Consider the following 18,831-nt stretch of genomic DNA (forward strand, 5'->3'; position numbering starts at 1 on the left):
CCTTAATGTCATCTGCCTCAAACCCTTTATTTTACAGATGATAAAACTAGGCTCAGTAAGTAAGTTGAGTTTAGAGGGATGGTAGAAAGAACCTAAAACTCAAATTCCTTCAGGGCAGGGACAGGACATGTTCACTTTCTTCTGATTTGAAGTTCTTTCTTTCTATAATTCCAGGAACCAGCAAAAGTTAATATGGCATGGATGTTGATCTGCAAGTATCATTCTTGTATGTAATTTTGTTTACTATCCTGTTTTCACTCCATCCATCTTTAGATTCTGCATCATGAATCACTTTTCTGACCTTGTACTGTACCAGAATGCTGTCAAAGCCCAGGCTGTGTAATCCCTCTACACCCTGGAATGACCTACCAAAGGGGAATTTTAGGGTTTCTCTAATATCTCCTCTCCTCATGAGGAAAAAGTGAATATGATATGATAAAACAGGAATAGTATGAAGTTAAACATGAGGGAGTATTAATGAGAGTGCTAGTATTGCATACAGGAGTAAAGACATAAGAAAAACAAAGGTCATGAAAAATTGCTTAAAGTTTGGGGAAATCCATGAATAGGAGTAATAAACTGTGAGGGAGAAATCAGAGTTCATTTCCATGCCCTTTTCCCTAGTCCTTCAATGATCTTCTGATTCCTAATTTTATTTTTTATTTATTTTTCTTTGGCCTAATCTCTTTTACAACCTGGAAAATTTTAGGGAGTCTGGGAGTTCAAAGCAGTGGCTTGTATTTGCAGCTATAGTTAAATGGCAAAAGGGTTTGGCATTGCTCAGGTAGTATTTTTTCCTCACAAGTTGAAACTCATGTTGTCAGTGATTCCCTACAAAGCTTGATTTTTTTTTGTTACTTTCCTTTATCAGGTAATGCTTGAGACAGTTCTGCTCTCTGAAACAATGGATGGAACCAACCACTCTGTAGTGTCTGAGTTTGTGTTCCTGGGACTTTCCAACTCGTGGGAGATCCAGCTTCTACTTTTCCTCTTTTCTTCTGGGTTATACTTGTCAAGTCTTACAGGAAACCTCCTCATTTTGTTCTCTGTGACTTCTGACCCTAACCTACACTCCCCCATGTACTTTCTGCTGGCCACACTCTCGTTTCTTGACCTGGGAGGTTGCTCCATTGCGACCCCCAAAATGATTTATGACCTTTTTAGAAAACACAAAGCAATCTCTTTTGGGGGTTGCATAGCTCAGATCTTCTTTATACATGCTATTGGGGGCACAGAAATGGTGCTGCTCATAGCCATGGCCTTTGATAGATATGTGGCCATATGTAAGCCCCTGCACTACCTGACTATCATGAGCCCACGGATGTGCATTATCATTTTGGTGGTTGCCTGGATCCTTGGCCTCATCCACTCAGTGGCCCAGTTGGCTTTTGTTGTAGACCTGCCCTTCTGTGGCCCAAATGTACTGGACAGCTTCTACTGTGACCTCCCTCAGCTCATTAAACTTGCTTGCACAAAGACTGATAGACTGGAGTTCATGGTCACAGCCAATAGCGGGCTCATCTCTGTGGGGTCCTTCTTCATACTGATCATTTCTTACATCTTCATTCTGGTTACTGTTCGAAAACACTCCTCAGGTGGTTTATCCAAGGCCCTCTCCACTTTATCAGCTCATGTCACTGTGGTAGTTTTATTCTTTGGGCCATTGATCTTCTTCTACACCTGGCCTTTCCCTTCATCACACGTGGACAAATTTCTGGCTATCTTTGATGGAGTTCTCACTCCTTTTCTGAATCCAGTGATCTATACATTTAGGAACAAGGAGATGAAGGCAGCAATGAGGAAACTTTTCTATCAGCTTGTGGGTTACAGGAAGATGTCCTAAACACTCTAAACCAAAATGCAACTCTACACTCAACGACGATGGGAAAAATAAAGTCATTGAAATTTTTGATCGAGTGCACTACATTACATTTAGGTATGTCAACATGCTCTTGTGTATCTCTAGTATTCTCACCAAGTAAGGAGACAGGGATCTAGTAGTGGACTTCCCATGCTACAGACCCTGCACTGGTTAATAACATAAATCATTTAATATTCATGATAATAACACAGTGAGTATTTTTACTTTGATAATTTTTAAACATAACTAAGAGATGCTTTCTGCTCATTCTCTTTGTAATTATAATGTAAAATATTTCAAACCAAAGCCAATTTTCACCTTTAATCCAGTGCCTCCAATATTCTTAAACCTCAAAAGATGCCAAGCAGTGCATTAAGTTATTTAGAGTTGGAAATTAGTGTATTACTCCTTTTCCCATTTTGAATTTGTTTATGTTCTTTATTCAAACTACCTAGCAAATTGCCATAATAACTAAGTACTTGGTTTTCCCTTTCTTTCCCCTCCCTTTTTTAGTATCTGCCTTCCTACCTCATCCTTTGGACACTTAGAAAACTCTTTGTTATATAAAAGGATTTTGGAATTTTAGAACTACAATTGGAGAGATCATTTTTTTTTCAACCTATTCATTTTATAGATGATCATAGTCAGGAATAGAGGTCTTACATAATAAATTTAAGATGAAAATCAGGTTTCTTTACACTTAGATTTAAAAAATTAAAAATATATCTAAGCCCACTTGTTGATTTGAATTCCTGAGCTTTCTGCTAACAGACTGTTCCTCTGGCTTCCATTGACTTTCTGTTTCTCACCCCAATGAGAAGTTACACAAATGGGGATATTGCTCTTTTCATTGTCATCGGTTTCTTGTGATCATATGTCATTTCCAGTTTCTTATTTATTTGCAGTGCAACAATAAATATCTGAGACTTAGTTCTGGTTATTTCATAACCACATGATTATACATTATTGATAACTTTTTAATGTCCCTTACAAAAAACCTCCACAATTGAACAGTATTTCTCTGTCCATATGCTTTTCTACTGAATGAATCCTCTAAAGGGCATTCACCATCACTTCTCATTGCTACGAAGATCTGTCTGTTTTCTGATATAAGGTTCAAGAATTTGGGGTATGTATCCTACTGCATGCCTTCGTATGCTTCTGTTAGTGGATCATGGTTTCCATGACTGAACAGCCAGGGCACTTTAGAAATTTTGGGACCTAAAGATAATATAAAGCAAAGAGAAAATATTTTTGATTTATTAACAGACTAATTTGTTGTTTTATAACCTAATATCTGTGACATTATACTAACATCAACATTATAAGGAATCTAGAAAAATGTTACATTTGTATCCATTTCTCTTAAGGCTTGTGATTTTTTTTCTTTTCTTTCTTTTTTGGTGCTGGGGCTTGAACCCAGCAATGCTTTACCACTGAGATATATCCCCAACCCTTTTCATTTTTTATTTTGAGACAGGGTCTCCCTAAGTTGCTTAATGAGAGCCTTGAACTTATAATCCTCCTGCTTCAGTCTCCTGCGCCCTTGAAATTACAGGTAGATCTCACCACAACCAGCATGGTTTGTGATTTTTCATAGGTCCTTTTAATGAATCCATCTGTTAAAGTATTATCAGGTCTCAGACTTATTTTGGGAATTTAATTTATTCTTCTATATATTCTTTTTTCTTATCTTTTTTTGTCTTTTAAAAAATTGTTAATTCACTTGTAAATTATATTAGTATGAGGACAAATACACACTTAGATTTTAACTTAACTGGGTGAGAAATATTTCTTTTTTGGTAAAATGGCTGCTCTGTGATGGTTGTATATATATGCAATTGTTTCCCTTCCCTTTTGGTAAACTTTTATATTTCTGTTTCTCCTATAATCTCCTGATAGATCTCTTTGGATATCAGTCTAATAAAAGTTATGTGATCCTCTGATTTTTCTGTATGGAAATGGGAACTTAGATATGGAATCATTGCAATTCAGATCAGTTTTATCATCATTCTGCTTGCCTTTAGCTGTTTCCTTTACAAACCTAATTGAAACAGTCATAACTTTTTCTCATCTATTGATATTTTCAGAAGATATTTAAAGTGCATTCATTGTTCTCATAAATACCACCACCACCACCACTGCCAATGTTCACACCACAACTACCACCACCACCATCAACACAACCACCACCAACATGTGTTGAACACTTACAATGTGGCGGGAAATATCCCAGGTTGCTTACATACATTAACTAATTTAATTCCAACAGCAGTCAGCTAGATAATATTTTCATTTTTATTTCACAGATTAGGTAACTAGTAGAAACAGAAATATTTAGAGAGTAGTTTAGGGACATGCAGCTGCTAAGCGATAGAGCAAAGATGCAAATCTAGGCGGCCTCTGCTTCAGCATCCCACTTCCAAATCACCATATTATACAACCCCACAGGATGATGGGTCCCTTCACCTGTGGTTTTAAAATCTAAACATTTTTCTCTTTACTTAACAGCCTGTAATGGTAAAAATAAAATATACATCAACTCAATACAATATGTTATTTGATTTTGGGGTTGGAAATGTACCAAGGATTGAACCTAGGGGCACTTAATCACTGAGCCACATTTCCAAAATTTTTATCTTATTTTACTTTATTTGTCTTCAGACAGAGTCTCACTAAGTTGCTTAGGGACCCACTAATTCTGTAAAGCAGGCTTTAAACTTGTGATTCCCTTGCCTCAGCCTCTCAAATTGCTGGGATTACAGGCATGTGCCACTGTGCTAGGCACCAAAATATGCTATTTGAAATTTAGGTTCTGTCATTTTAATATATCATTAAAATATCCATGAATTTATTATTCAAAAGGGGTAAGGTTTAGAAGTAATTCATATAATAAAATAACTTTATAGGTTTCTCCTATCCAGACATCATTATGCATCATTATGGAGGTAGTGCACTCTCTACTCCTTGGAGACACTTAGTCCATGATAGAGTCATACCATTTGAAGAAAAGGTTGAAGCCTAAGTGGACACTTCATGGGGTTCCTTCATTCTCACAGAATCAGAATTTATATTAGTCCACTCATCAGTGGCAGAGAATGAGCCAATTTTCATGAGTTTCTGGTTCACAGCTGGAATTGACTGCCAGAGGATAGACTAGATGGAGCCTCTGGTTAGCCCATTTTCTCTCTCAAGGGACAGTGGATTTAGAAGGTTGGATTGTAATCAAAACATGAGGATTAGTCCAATAATCAATGTCTATAGGAATTAAATAGGATTCAGAATAATGTGTTGTGTGCCAGCTGGGGATGGAAATAAGAAGATGAAAAATACACAATTATTCCAGGGATATCACCGCCTAGTGAAGGAGAAGGGTAGGAAACAAATTGCTACAATACAACATATAAGTGCCATATGCAATGCATATCCCTGTATCTCTGTATCTATCTATGCATCCATAAATGTGTAAATCTATAATGAGGTGTAAGCATAAAGAAGCAGATGAACAATTCTGCTTAGAAGTCTCAGAGGAGAAAGCTGAGCTTGGTATTGAAAAGTGAGGAGGAAAATAAATATGTCTGGGCTCCCAAACATTCAGAATGGTGACTATGGTTAATAGTGATGTATTGTATCCTTGAAAACTTTTTAAGAGGGTAGATCTCATTTATTTCAACCAAAAATAAAGGTAACTATGTGAGGTGATGGATATGGTAACTAGCTTGACTATGGTAATAATCTCATTATATAAATACTTTTATCAAAACATCCCATGGCACACCTTGAATACATATCATTTTTTCAAACTATTCATTTTATAGATGATCATAGTCAGGAATAGAGGTGTTGCATAATAAATTTAAGATGAAAATCAGGTTTCCTTACTTTTAGATTTAAAAAAATAAAAAATATTTCTTTCTCCATTATACTTTAGTAAAGCTGGTGAAAGTAGGAAATTTGCATAGGAGGTTGCCATTTAAGTGTGAGAAGGCATTTCATGCCATGTGAACAAGTAATTACAATATAAAATGTTTCAAACCAAAGCCAATTTTCACCTTAAATCCACTATTTCCAATAGTCTTAAACCTGAAAAGATGCAAAGCAGTACATTTAATTATTTAGAGTTGGAAATTAGTGTATTACTCCTTTTCCCATTTTGAATTTGTTTATGTTCTTTATTCAAACTACCTAGCAATATGCCATAATAACTAAGTACTTGGCTTTCCTTTCTTTAGTATCTGCCTTCCTATCTCATCCTTTGGACACTTAGAAAACTCTTTGTTATATAAAAGAATTGTGGAATTTTATAAATGTAATTGGAGAGATCATGAATGGAAAGTTCATCCATATTAAAAAAAATAACAAATAAACATTAAACTATACTGTAGATCTAATGGACCTAATCAACATTTACAGAACATTTCATAACAGTTGGAGAGTACACATTCTTTTCATCAACACATGGAACATTCTCTAGAACAGATCACATATTAGACCACAAATGATCATCAACAAATTTAAAAAAATCATAGCATGTATCATTTCCAATCACAGAGGATAAACATACAAATCAACCAAACAAAATAAGATTCATAAATTGTCCAAATTAGGAGAGATTCAACAACATATTGTGAAGGTACATTGTGTTATCAAAGAGAGCAAAAGGGAAATCTAAAAACCTCTCAAAACAAATGAAAATGGAAACAAAACATTCTAAAATGTGTAAGATACAACAAAAGTAGTATTAATAAGAGAGAACTTTATAGAAATAAGTTCCCATATTAAAAAAGGATTTCAATAAGCAACATAGTGATGCAACCCAAGGAACTATAAAAGGGAAAGGGATAGAAGAAAGCTGGATAACAGATTCCAAAATACAGTTAATTGGGAAGTATAATTTTGAATGTTCTATGGCACAGTAGAGAAACTATAACTTAGAAAAATGTGATATATATTTTATAACTAACTAGAAGAAAGAAGTTACAAGACTCCCAACACAAGATGTCTATTGGGCTCATGGTTCTGGAGGCTAGGAAGGTCAAGATTGAGGGATTGCATCTGATGTGGGCCTTCTTGCCAACCCACATGGTAGGCAGTATCACATGTCAAGAAAGCATGCACATAAGAGAAAAATGGGTCAAACTCCCCCCTTTAATGACTCACTCATTCCTACAATAACTAACCCACTCCCATAATGCTGACTTTAATCCATTCATGAGGGTGATGCCCAAAGACCTAACTATCTCTTCGAGGTCCCACATAATCCCATTGTAAAGGCAATTAAATATATTCTATGGAGTTGGACAAATGTCCAATAACATAAAAAAATAACATGATTTATTACATTACTGTGAGGTAGTTTGGCCACTCTAAAATTCTATATTGTGTATTTATTCCCCCTCTCCTCAACCCTTGGCAACCTCTGATCCTTTTACTGTCTCCATTTTCTGGTTGGATTCTCTGATTTGATATATGCATTTAAGCTTCCTCCACAAGCCACACACGCCGCCAGTGCTGGGGGCCTCCATACCTTCTAATGTCTTGATAGTTCATTTATTTTTGTGCTGCATCGTGTCCCATTGTCTTAATATACCACAGTTTATTTATTCCTTCACCTACTGAAGGACATCTTGGCTACATCCAAGTTTTGGAAATCATGAATAATCCTGGTATAAACATCTATATGCAGATTTTTCTATAGATCCATTTCAACTCCTTTGGTAAACATGTGGAGTGTAATTGCTCAATTGCATGGTAAGAATGTGTTTAGTTTTGCAAAAAACTGCCAAACTCTCTGCAATGAGTTTGTATCATTTGAGTTCTCACCAGTAATGAATGAGAGTTCCTGTGGTTCCACATCCTCTCCAGTATTTGGTGATGTTAGTGTTTTTATTTTGGCCATTATAATAGCTGTGTGGTATCACATTTTATAATTTTCATTTCCCTGATGACATATGCTATGGAGCATTTTCTCTTTTTTGCCATATTTGGTGGGATGTTAGTTAAGGTCTTCAGCTCATTTTAAAAATCTGGTTATTTTTGTACTGTTGAGCATTAAGAGTTATTTGTACATTTTGGATGAGAGCCCATTACCACATGATTCTTTTACAAACAGTTTCTTTGAATCTATGGCTTTTCATTCTCTTCACAGTGTCTTTTGCAGAGCAAAGTTTATTTATTTATTTTTACATTTATTATTATTTTTTCATTTATTTATTTTATTTATGTATGACAGCAAAATGCATTACAATTCTTATTGCACATATAGAGCACAATTTTTCATATCTCTGGTTGTATACAAAGTATATTCACACCAATTTGTGTCTTCATACCTGTTCTTTGGATACTAATGATCATCACATTCCACCATCATTGATAACGCCATGCCCACTCCCTTCCCCTCCAACCCCTCTGCCCTATCTAGAGTTCCTCTAATCCTCCCATGCTCCCTCTCCCTATCCTACTATGAATCAGCCTCCTTATATCATAGAAAACATTTGGCATTTGTTGTTTTGGGGATTGGCTAACTTGACTTAGCATTATCTTCTCCAATGCCATCCATTTACCAGAAAATGTCATGATTTTATTCTCTTTTATTGCTGAGTAATATTTCATTGTGTATGTATGCCACATTTTTTAATGCATTCATATACTGAAGGACATATAGCTTGGTTCCATGTTAATAATTGTGCTGCTATAAACATTGATGTGGCTATGTCCCTGTAGTATGCTGTTTTTAAGACCTTTGGGCCTAGACCAAGGAGAAGAATAGCTGAGTCAAATGGTGTTTCCATTCCCAATTTTCCAAGAAATCCCCATACTGCTTTCCATAATGGCTGTACCAATTTGCAGCCTATTTAGTAGTAGTAGTAGTAGTAGTACTGAGGATTGAACAAAGGAGTGCTTAACCACTGAGCAATATCACCTTCCCTTTTTCTTTTCTGAGACAAAGTCTCTGTAAAGTTGCTTAGTGTCTTGATAAGCTACTAAGGCTGATCCTCCTGCCTCAGCCTCCAAAATCGCAGAATTATAGGCATGCACCATTACACCTGGCAGAAATTTTTAATTTTTTAGGATTTTAATAATTTCTTTCATTAATTATGTCTTTGGTGTTGCATTTTAAAAGTCATTCCACACCTAAAGACATCTAGGTTTTCTTTTATTTTACCTTCTGAAAGTTTAATTTATAATTTCATGTTTATAACTTATGTCTGTTATCCATTTTGAATTACCTTTTGTGAATGTAAGGTCTGTGTCTAGATTTATTTTCTCATGTGTATGTTGAATTGATCTAATGCAATTTACTGAAAAGATTATCTTTTTGTATTGTCTTTGTTCTTCTTTAGAATATCAGTGGATTATATTTACATGGATCTATTTTGGGGGAAATAGGTATATTGTGTTCCTTTGGTCTATTTTTGTATTCTTTTTCAAAGACCACATTGTCTTGATTACTATGGCTTTATAGTAAATTCTGAAATCAGGTAATGTCAGCCTTTCAACTTTGTTTCTTCTGATTAATCAATATTCATTGGTTCTTGGCAATTTTGGGTCATTTGACTCTCTATTTACACTTGATATCCACAAAATAACTGACTTGGATTTCAAGTCAGTTTATCTTAAATCTATAGATGAAGTTGGGAAGAACTGACATCTTGACAATATGAAGTTTTCTTATCCATGACCACGGAATATCTCTCCATTTATTTAGCTATTCTTTGATTTCTATCATCAGAGTTTTGTTTTTTCCTTATACAGATCTTGCATATATTTTATTAGATCTATAACTAAGTTTTGTTGTTGTTGTTGTTGTTGTTATTTTTTAGGTGTAGTGCTAAAGATCAAACCCATGACCTTTCACATGCCCTGCAAGTGCTTTGTCACTGAACTACATCAGTGCTTTGTCATTGAACTACATCAGTAGTTCAATTTTTGGAATGAAAAGGGTATTGTGTTTTTAATTCCAAATTCTACTTGTTCATAACTTGTGTATAGAAAAGTAATTGATTGACTTTTTAATATTAGCCTTTTTGTAACCAGTTATTAATTCCAGGGGTTTTTGTTTATAGATTTTTTAAACTGAGTTTCTTTCTTATCATAAATTTTCAGATGTTCTGCAAAGAGGATCATGTTTTTTTTCATTTCTATGAACAGAGACCATTTTATTTCTCAATTTCTATATGTTTTATTTTCTTATCTAATGGTATTTGCCAGGACTTTGAGGACATGGTAGAAAAAGAAACAGTAAGAGGTGGAATTCTTGCCTCATTTCTGAGCTTCAAGTTTCCAGGGACATTTAACCACTAAGCCACATCACTCCTTTTTTATTTTTTATTTTGAGATAGGGTCTCACTAAATTGCTGAGGCTGGCTTTGAACTTGGCATCCTCTTGCCTCAGCTTCCCAAGTTGCTGGGATTACAGGTGTGCACCACCGGGCCCAGATAGAAGACTAAGTTAAAGAGCAATTTTTGATTTACAAACAATGGAACAGAAGGCAGAGATTTCTCACATACCCAGGCCTGTATGCTTGACCTCCCCCATTACCAATATTCCCCACCAGAGCGGATCTATATTGACACTCCATTATCTCCCAAAGTTCCTATTTTATGCTAGGGTCATTCTGGGGCATTTCATGTACATGCAGATAGAGCTTTCCAATCTTTTCTTTGGGCTTCAAACTATTTTGTTATGTCATGTAATTACTTGGCTACTAATTTATTGTGAATGTTTCATTCAATACTGTTGGAATTACAAATACTTTTTTCTCTCAGTCTGTTTATCATTTTTATTAATTCTTTTTAGTTACACAGAACATTAGGATTCATTTTGACATAATTAAAAATACATTCAATATAATTTGCTCAAATTTTGCCCCCAGTATTTCTCCTTTGCCTCCCCTCTTCCTTCTCCTTGTTCCCTTCCCTCTACTCTACAGATTCTTCCGCTATTTACATTTTTTCTTTTTTGGTTAGTGTCTTGTGGATATACACGATGGTGAGATTCACTGTGGGATATGTGCATAGGAAATTAGGTCAGATTAATTCCATGATTCTTTTGTATCCTGTCCTTTCTCCTTTCCTTCCTCCTTCCCTTTTCTCCCTTCCCTTCAACCTTCTTCATCTAGTCCACTCTTATGTCTCCTATTTTGATGAAATCCCTCCCCACCTTTTCCATTTATCTCTTTTCTTTTTCATCCTTATTTTGGACTAGCTTCCACAAGTCAGAGAAAATACTACACCTTTGACTTTCTGTGTCTAGTTTATTTCACTTAGAATGATAGTTTCTCATTCCATCAATTCACCAGCAAACACCAAACTTTCCATTCTTTTTTTCTGGCACAAAAACATACATACACACACACACACCACATTTTATGCACCTTCCATTCATCTGTTGAAGGGCACCTTGGTTGGTTCCATAGCTTGCCTATTGGGAATTGTGCTGTTATAAACATTGACATGACTGTGTCACCATAGTATGCTGATTTTGGATCTTGTACATATATTATTGAGTAGTGGGTTAGCTGGGTCATACGGTGGCTCTATTTCTAGTTTTTGAGAAAATTCCCTACTGCTTTCCAGAGTGGTTACACTCACCTGTAGTTCCACCAACAATGTATCAGTGTATGTTTTTCCCCACATCATCACTGACACTTAACTATTATTTGTATTCTTGATAATTGCCATTCTGATTTGGAGTGAGATTAAATCAGTGTAGTTTTTGTTTGAATTTCCCTGATTGCTAGAGATGTACTTTTTCACATATTTGTTGGTCAATTGTATTTTTTCTTTTGAGGGGTGTCTGTTTAGTTCTTTTGTTCTTTTATTAATTGGATTATTTGGTTTTTGGTGTCAAGTTTCTGAGTTCTTTGTATATCTTGGATAAAAATGCCGTGAGAAGCAAGTGGTAAATATTTTTGAATCATAACTCTTTTGTCTAACAAAACACATATCAAATAACTAATGTCATCTCACATACAGTCCATTTTCAAGTTGTCTCAATTTTTACAAGAATATCTTTGTAGTATTTCCCCCTAGTTGTTTGTTATTATTTGGAGGAATTTAAATTTTTAAAATTTAAACTTATTTTTTGACATTATTATCAAATTCAAGTTTTCTTAGATTGTGACTAGAACGTGCTAAGGAATGCACCATTTCCATTTTTGAAAATTTATTGTGACTTAATATATGTTCCTTTGTGTATTCTTTATGAGTACTTGAAAACAAGTACCCCAAGAGATGATAACATAAAACTCTCCTTTAGGTTTCAGAGTATGATACCACTTAGGTTTACCTTATCATTTATATAGTTTTTGTCTTTTATATCCTAACATTTTTTTATCTCTGCCTCCACTCCCTCTTTTGTGACTCACTTACAGCTTATACATTGGCTTGTCAGGTTCTGGATGACAATTCCCTTAGATAGACATTGGTGATCCCAAGTCTCATGTTGGTGATCCCGTCTCTGCTAAATCATTTGGTCAGTATTCCCCTGTGTTCCAATTAGTTCTATCTCCCACAATAATAGCATTTTTAAAGATGTTTGTGTATAAAGTAATGCTAGATCTGACCAGGGGAATGTGTGGTTGTTTTGGAAAGAGTTACACAATTGGTTTTTAAATGAGTAATTTGATGGCAAACACAGAAATAGCTTAGGGATATTGGAGTACAGTGTTGAAGTCCCCAAGGGCAAGTATTATTAAATAGAGGTTTCCAGTGACAGTATTATTTTGTAAAGAAATGAATTAAATATTACCTGCACAAGGGAAGCAGCTTTAGCAGAGCTTAATGAGCAAACATCAATAAAATGAGAAGAAAAAGGACACAGAAACTGACATTTCTTTCTTGTCTTTTAAAAATCCATATCAATTAAAGGTTGAAGTCAGAGAAAGGGAACAAAAACATTAAGGAGAAAGACTTGGAAGTTTGAACAGAATCTACTTGAACTAGTTCTGGAATTCATTTTTGACACAGAGACATGTTAGAGGTGTGCTAAAAATGTGAAAGCCTAAAGGAAGGAATATTTTATATTTCAGTAAGTTCAAACTGTCCACTGGGCATGATGGGCATCTAATAAATGTTTGTTGATCAAGTACAAATACTCATGATAAATTCAAAATAAATGATCCAGCAAATTTGCAATCGTATGTTAATTGAGTCACAAAATGAATTACAGAAGAGGGAGAAGGCATTCTACAGGATATGGAGACAGAGTGCCTTTGCTTCTTTGTCCATTCACTAGAGAAGGTAAGAACTAAGTCTCTTCTGTGAAAAGCTAAAGGATTCTGTGGGGATCAAGACATTAGCATCTAAAATCACAGCAGGTTTTCTATGGATTTTCATTCTCCTGCCATGTTTATTTAAAAAGCCAGAATATATTTTATATTATATATTTGAAGTGGCTTAAGAAACCCACATGGTGTGAACCCTTGAGGACAGATCTGCCTTTTTTGACTTATATTTGCCCAGTGTTCTGACAGTAGAACACAGGGCACTCAGAAAGAGTCATAGTATACAATACGACTGTGAAGTCAAGAGAAAAAGCTGTCTGCTGTACATATTGGATGAGAGCAGCAAGAGCATCAGTATCAGTTCTACCACTCACTCCTGGCCTGGCACCTTACTTCTCCTCCTTGGTCTTCATTTCTCTACCTGTAAAAAGGAGCCAATAATACCAATTTTCATAGATATCAAACAGGATTGTGTCTGTAAAGAAGTAATTATGGTGCTTTACACATGGTGATCACTGTTTTTGTTTTTGTGAGTTATCATTATTTTCATAGAGAGCTCACCAACCACTGTTGCAGACTAGAGTATGATTCAGCAGCTCTTTAAGTAATCACACCCACCCCACCCCCCGCCCGCCAGACTGGGGGAATCATTCAGTAATTGTTTAAGCTTAGTTATGATGCTGTATATTGAACTAGATTAGATTCATCACTTAATCTGCAGCACAGATTATGATTTTGTACTGAAGACACTCATAATCACCCTGATTCATGGGTGTCTGTTCTGTTTCAAAAATCATATGATCATATTATTTATTTGACTTTTTTTGGTACTGAAGATTGAACCCAGCAGTGCTCAGCCAAACTGAGGTACATCCCCACAACTTTTTATTTTTTTATTTTGAGACAGGGTCTCTATAGTTGCTCAGAACCTTGCTGAATTACTGAACTCTTTCAACTTTTGATCCCCCTGCTTCAACCTCCCAAATTGCTGGGATTATAGGTGTTCTCCACCAAGCCTGGCCTTACTTAACATTTTAAGATAGTTTACTTTTTACTGATTTTTACATTTTGTATGTGTGTGCTAAAGTGCAAAAGCCTTAAATATACTTCAGGAAGTTCAGAGTGTCCACTGGGGATGATGGGCATCTAATAGATGTTTGCTGATTATTTGTTGATGATTGTGGTAAATGACAAAATAAATGATACAGCAGATTTGCAATATTGTTAATCAAGTCACAGAGTGAATTAGAAAAGAGGGAGATTGATTTGAAGAGAGGGCCTTCTATGGAATATGAGATACACCCAACTGCAAACAAAGGAAAAGATGCAAATATATTAGCAGTTCAGTGAAGAGCATATCAATATTGTGGTGAGCTTTATTACAGAGAAGACTAGCACTGATTGATAAAATAATAAAGATTCCTTAATGTCACCTGCCTCAGCCCCTTTATTTTGCAGATGATGAAATTGGGTTCAGGAAGTGAGTTGAGTTTGCAGGGATGGTAGAAAGAACTGAGTAGTCAAATTCCCTTAGGGCAGAGATAGGATCACGTTCTGATTTGAAGTAGGATGTTCTTTCTTTCTACCATTTCAGGAACCAGGGAAAGTTAATATGGCATGGATGGTGATCTACAAGTATCATTCTTGTGTAATTTTGTTTACTATCCTGTTTTTATTTCATCCATCTTTAGATTCTGCATCATGAATCTCTTTTCTGACCGCGTAATATACCTGAATGCCATCATAGCCCAGGCTGTGTAATCCCTCTACACCCTGGACTGAGCTACCAAAGCAGGAATTTTAGGGTTTCTATATTATCTCCTCTCCTCATGAGGAAAAAGTGAATATGATGTGATAAAACAGGAATAGCATGAAGTTAAACACGAGGGAGTATTAATGAGAGTGATAGTATTGCAAACAGGAGTAAAGACATAAGGAAAGAAAAGGTAATGAGAAATTGCTTGAAGTTTAGGAACTCCATGAGAAAGAGTAATAAACTGTGAGGGAGAAGTCAGAGCTCATTTCCATGCCCCTTCCACTCCATCATCATAATGTTCCAGAGAATCCCTAGTCCTCCAATGATCTTCTGATTACTAATTTTATTTATTTATTTATTCATTCATTCATTCATTCATTCATTCATTTATTTTTATTTCTCATTCTTTTCCCTAATCTCTTTTTCAAACCTGGAAACTTTTAGGGAGTCTGGGAGTTCAAAGCAGTGGCTTGTATTTGCAGCTATGGTTGAATGGCAAAAGGGTTTTGGCATTGCTCAGGCAGTATTTTTTCCTCACAAGTTGAAACTCATGTAGCCAGTGATTCCCTACAAAGCTTGATTTTTTGTTACTCTCCTTTATCAGGTAATGCTTGAGACAGTCCTGCTCTCTGAGACAATGGATGGAGCCAACCACTCTGTGGTATCTGAGTTTGTGTTCCTGGGACTTTCCAACTCGTGGGAGATCCAGCTTCTACTTTTCCTCTTTTCTTCTGTGTTCTACTTGGCAAGTCTAATGGGAAACCTCCTCATTTTGTTCTCTGTGACTTCTGACCCTCACCTACACTCCCCCATGTACATTCTGCTGGCCAAGCTCTCGTTTCTTGACCTGGGAGGTTGCTCCATTGTGACCCCCAAAATGATTTATGACCTTTTTAGAAAACATAAAGCAATCTCTTTTGGAGGATGCATAGCTCAGATCTTCTTTATTCATGTCATTGGGGGCACAGAAATGATGCTGCTCATAGCCATGGCCTTTGACAGATATGTGGCCATATGTAAGCCTCTGCACTACCTGACCATCATGAGCCCACGGATGTGCATTTTCATTTTGGTTGTTGCCTGGATCCTTGGCCTCATCCACTCAGTGGCCCAGTTGGCTTTTGTTGTAGACCTGCCTTTCTGTGGCCCAAATGTACTGGACAGCTTCTACTGTGATCTCCCTCAGCTCATTCGACTTGCTTGCACAAAGACTGATAGACTGGAGTTCTTGGTCACGGCCAACAGCGGGCTCATCTCTGTGGGGTCCTTCTTCATACTGATCATTTCTTACATCTTCATTCTGGTTACTGTTCAAAAACACTCCTCAGGTGGTTTATCCAAGGCCCTCTCCACTTTATCAGCTCATGTCACTGTGGTAGTTTTATTCTTTGGGCCATTGATCTTCTTCTACACCTGGCCTTTCCCTTCATCACACGTGGACAAATTTCTGGCTATCCTAGAAACCTGGAAACTTTTAGGGAGTCTGGGAGTTCAAAGCAGTGGCTTGTATTTGCAGCTATGGTTGAATGGCAAAAGGGTTTTGGCATTGCTCAGGCAGTATTTTTTCCTCACAAGTTGAAACTCATGTAGCCAGTGATTCCCTACAAAGCTTGATTTTTTGTTACTCTCCTTTATCAGGTAATGCTTGAGACAGTCCTGCTCTCTGAGACAATGGATGGAGCCAACCACTCTGTGGTATCTGAGTTTGTGTTCCTGGGACTTTCCAACTCGTGGGAGATCCAGCTTCTACTTTTCCTCTTTTCTTCTGTGTTCTACTTGGCAAGTCTAATGGGAAACCTCCTCATTTTGTTCTCTGTGACTTCTGACCCTCACCTACACTCCCCCATGTACATTCTGCTGGCCAAGCTCTCGTTTCTTGACCTGGGAGGTTGCTCCATTGTGACCCCCAAAATGATTTATGACCTTTTTAGAAAACATAAAGCAATCTCTTTTGGAGGATGCATAGCTCAGATCTTCTTTATTCATGTCATTGGGGGCACAGAAATGATGCTGCTCATAGCCATGGCCTTTGACAGATATGTGGCCATATGTAAGCCTCTGCACTACCTGACCATCATGAGCCCACGGATGTGCATTTTCATTTTGGTTGTTGCCTGGATCCTTGGCCTCATCCACTCAGTGGCCCAGTTGGCTTTTGTTGTAGACCTGCCTTTCTGTGGCCCAAATGTACTGGACAGCTTCTACTGTGATCTCCCTCAGCTCATTCGACTTGCTTGCACAAAGACTGATAGACTGGAGTTCTTGGTCACGGCCAACAGCGGGCTCATCTCTGTGGGGTCCTTCTTCATACTGATCATTTCTTACATCTTCATTCTGGTTACTGTTCAAAAACACTCCTCAGGTGGTTTATCCAAGGCCCTCTCCACTTTATCAGCTCATGTCACTGTGGTAGTTTTATTCTTTGGGCCATTGATCTTCTTCTACACCTGGCCTTTCCCTTCATCACACGTGGACAAATTTCTGGCTATCCTAGATGCAGTTATCACTCCTTTTCTAAATCCAGTGATCTATACATTTAGGAACAAGGAGATGAAGGCAGCAATGAGGAAACTTTTCTATCAGCTTGTGGGTTACAGGAAGATGTCCTAAACACTCTAAACCAAAATGCAACTCTACACTCAACGACGTTGGGAAAAATAAAGTCATTGAAATTTTTGATCGAGTGCACTACATTACATTTAGGTATGTCAACATGCTCTTGTGTATCTCTAGTATTCTCACCAAGTAAGGAGACAGGGATCTAGTAGTGGACTTCCCATGCTACCGACCCTGCACTGGTTAATAACATAAATCATTTAATATTCATGATAATAACAGTATTTTTACTTTGATGATTTTTAAACATAACTAAGAGATGCTTTCTTCTCATTCTCTTTGTAATTATAATGTAAAATGTTTCAAACCAAAGCCAATTTTCACCTTTAATCCACTACTTCCAATAGTCTTAAACCTGAAAAGATGCCAAGCAGTGCATTTAATTATTTAGAGTTGGAAATTAGTGTATTACTCCTTTTTCCATTTTGAATTTGTTTATGTTCTTTATTCAAACTACCTAGCAAATTGCCATATTAACTAAGTACTTGGTTTTCCTTTCTTTTTTCCCTCCCTTCTTTAGTATCTACCTTCCTACCTCATCCTTTGGACACTTAGAAAACTCTTTGTTATATAAAAGAATTGTGGAATTTTATAAATGTAAATTGAGAGATCATGAATGGAAAGTTCATCCATATTTAAAAAATTAACAAATAAACATTAAACTATACTGTAGATCTAATGGACCTAACCAACATTTACAGAACATTTCATAACAGTTGGAGAGTACACATTCTTTTCATCAACACATGGAACATTCTCTAGAACAGATCACATATTAGACCACAAAAGATCATCAACAAATTTAAAAAATCATAGCATTTATCATTTCCAACTACAGTGGACTAAACATACAAATCAAACAAAAAAAAATAAACTTCATAAATGGTCCAAATAAGGAGAGACTAAGCAACATATTGTGAAGGTACATTGTGTTATCAAAGAGATCAAAAGGGAAATCTAAAAACCTCTCAAAACAAATGAAAATGGAAACAAAAACATTCTAAAATGTATAAGATACAACAAAAGTAGTATTAATAAGAGAGAACTTTATAGAAATAAGTTCCCATATTAAAAAAGGATTTTAAATAAGCAACATAGTGATACAATCCAAGGAACTAGAAAAGGGAAAGGGATAGAAGAAAGTTGGATAACAGATTCCAAAATATAGTTAATTGGGAAGTATAATTTTGAATGTTTTATGGTACAGTAGAGAAACTATAACTTAGAAAAATGTGATATATATTTTATAAATAACTAGAAGAAAGAAGTTGGAAGATTCCCAACACAAGATGTCTATTGGGCTCATGGTTCTGGAGGCTAGGAAGGTCAAGATTGAGGGATTGCATCTGATGTGGGCCTTCTTGCCAACC

The 18,831-nt window shown here is 36.2% G+C and overlaps 3 protein-coding genes across 3 annotated transcripts; all 3 read left to right on the top strand.

Annotated features, from left to right (window-relative positions):
• The first annotated feature begins 892 nt into the window (after positions 1-892).
• On the top strand, positions 893-1,843 carry LOC143393947 (olfactory receptor 4F3/4F16/4F29-like). The gene has a single exon (XM_076848440.2). The coding sequence runs from the start codon at positions 905-907 to the stop codon at positions 1,841-1,843; it is 939 nt and encodes a 312-aa protein (XP_076704555.1). The 5' UTR covers positions 893-904.
• Positions 1,844-15,470: 13,627 nt separating this feature from the next.
• Positions 15,471-16,424, top strand: LOC143641532 (olfactory receptor 4F3/4F16/4F29-like). Its single transcript, XM_077109066.1, has one exon. The coding sequence runs from the start codon at positions 15,483-15,485 to the stop codon at positions 16,422-16,424; it is 942 nt and encodes a 313-aa protein (XP_076965181.1). The 5' UTR covers positions 15,471-15,482.
• An 80-nt stretch (positions 16,425-16,504) lies between these two features.
• On the top strand, positions 16,505-17,455 carry LOC143393948 (olfactory receptor 4F3/4F16/4F29-like). Its single transcript, XM_076848441.2, has one exon. It carries the CDS (start codon positions 16,517-16,519, stop codon positions 17,453-17,455), a length of 939 nt encoding a protein of 312 aa, XP_076704556.1. The 5' UTR covers positions 16,505-16,516.
• The last annotated feature ends 1,376 nt before the right edge of the window (positions 17,456-18,831 follow it).

This window comes from Callospermophilus lateralis, chromosome 3 (genome assembly GCF_048772815.1).
Source record: "Callospermophilus lateralis isolate mCalLat2 chromosome 3, mCalLat2.hap1, whole genome shotgun sequence".
Taxonomy (NCBI): Eukaryota; Metazoa; Chordata; class Mammalia; order Rodentia; family Sciuridae; genus Callospermophilus; species Callospermophilus lateralis.

What these genes read in the sequence shown, in the direction of transcription:
- LOC143393947 (XM_076848440.2), top strand. Translation starts at nt 905, where the DNA reads ATGGATGGAACCAACCACTCTGTAGTGTCTGAGTTTGTGTTCCTGGGA.
- LOC143641532 (XM_077109066.1), top strand. Translation starts at nt 15,483, where the DNA reads ATGGATGGAGCCAACCACTCTGTGGTATCTGAGTTTGTGTTCCTGGGA.
- LOC143393948 (XM_076848441.2), top strand. Translation starts at nt 16,517, where the DNA reads ATGGATGGAGCCAACCACTCTGTGGTATCTGAGTTTGTGTTCCTGGGA.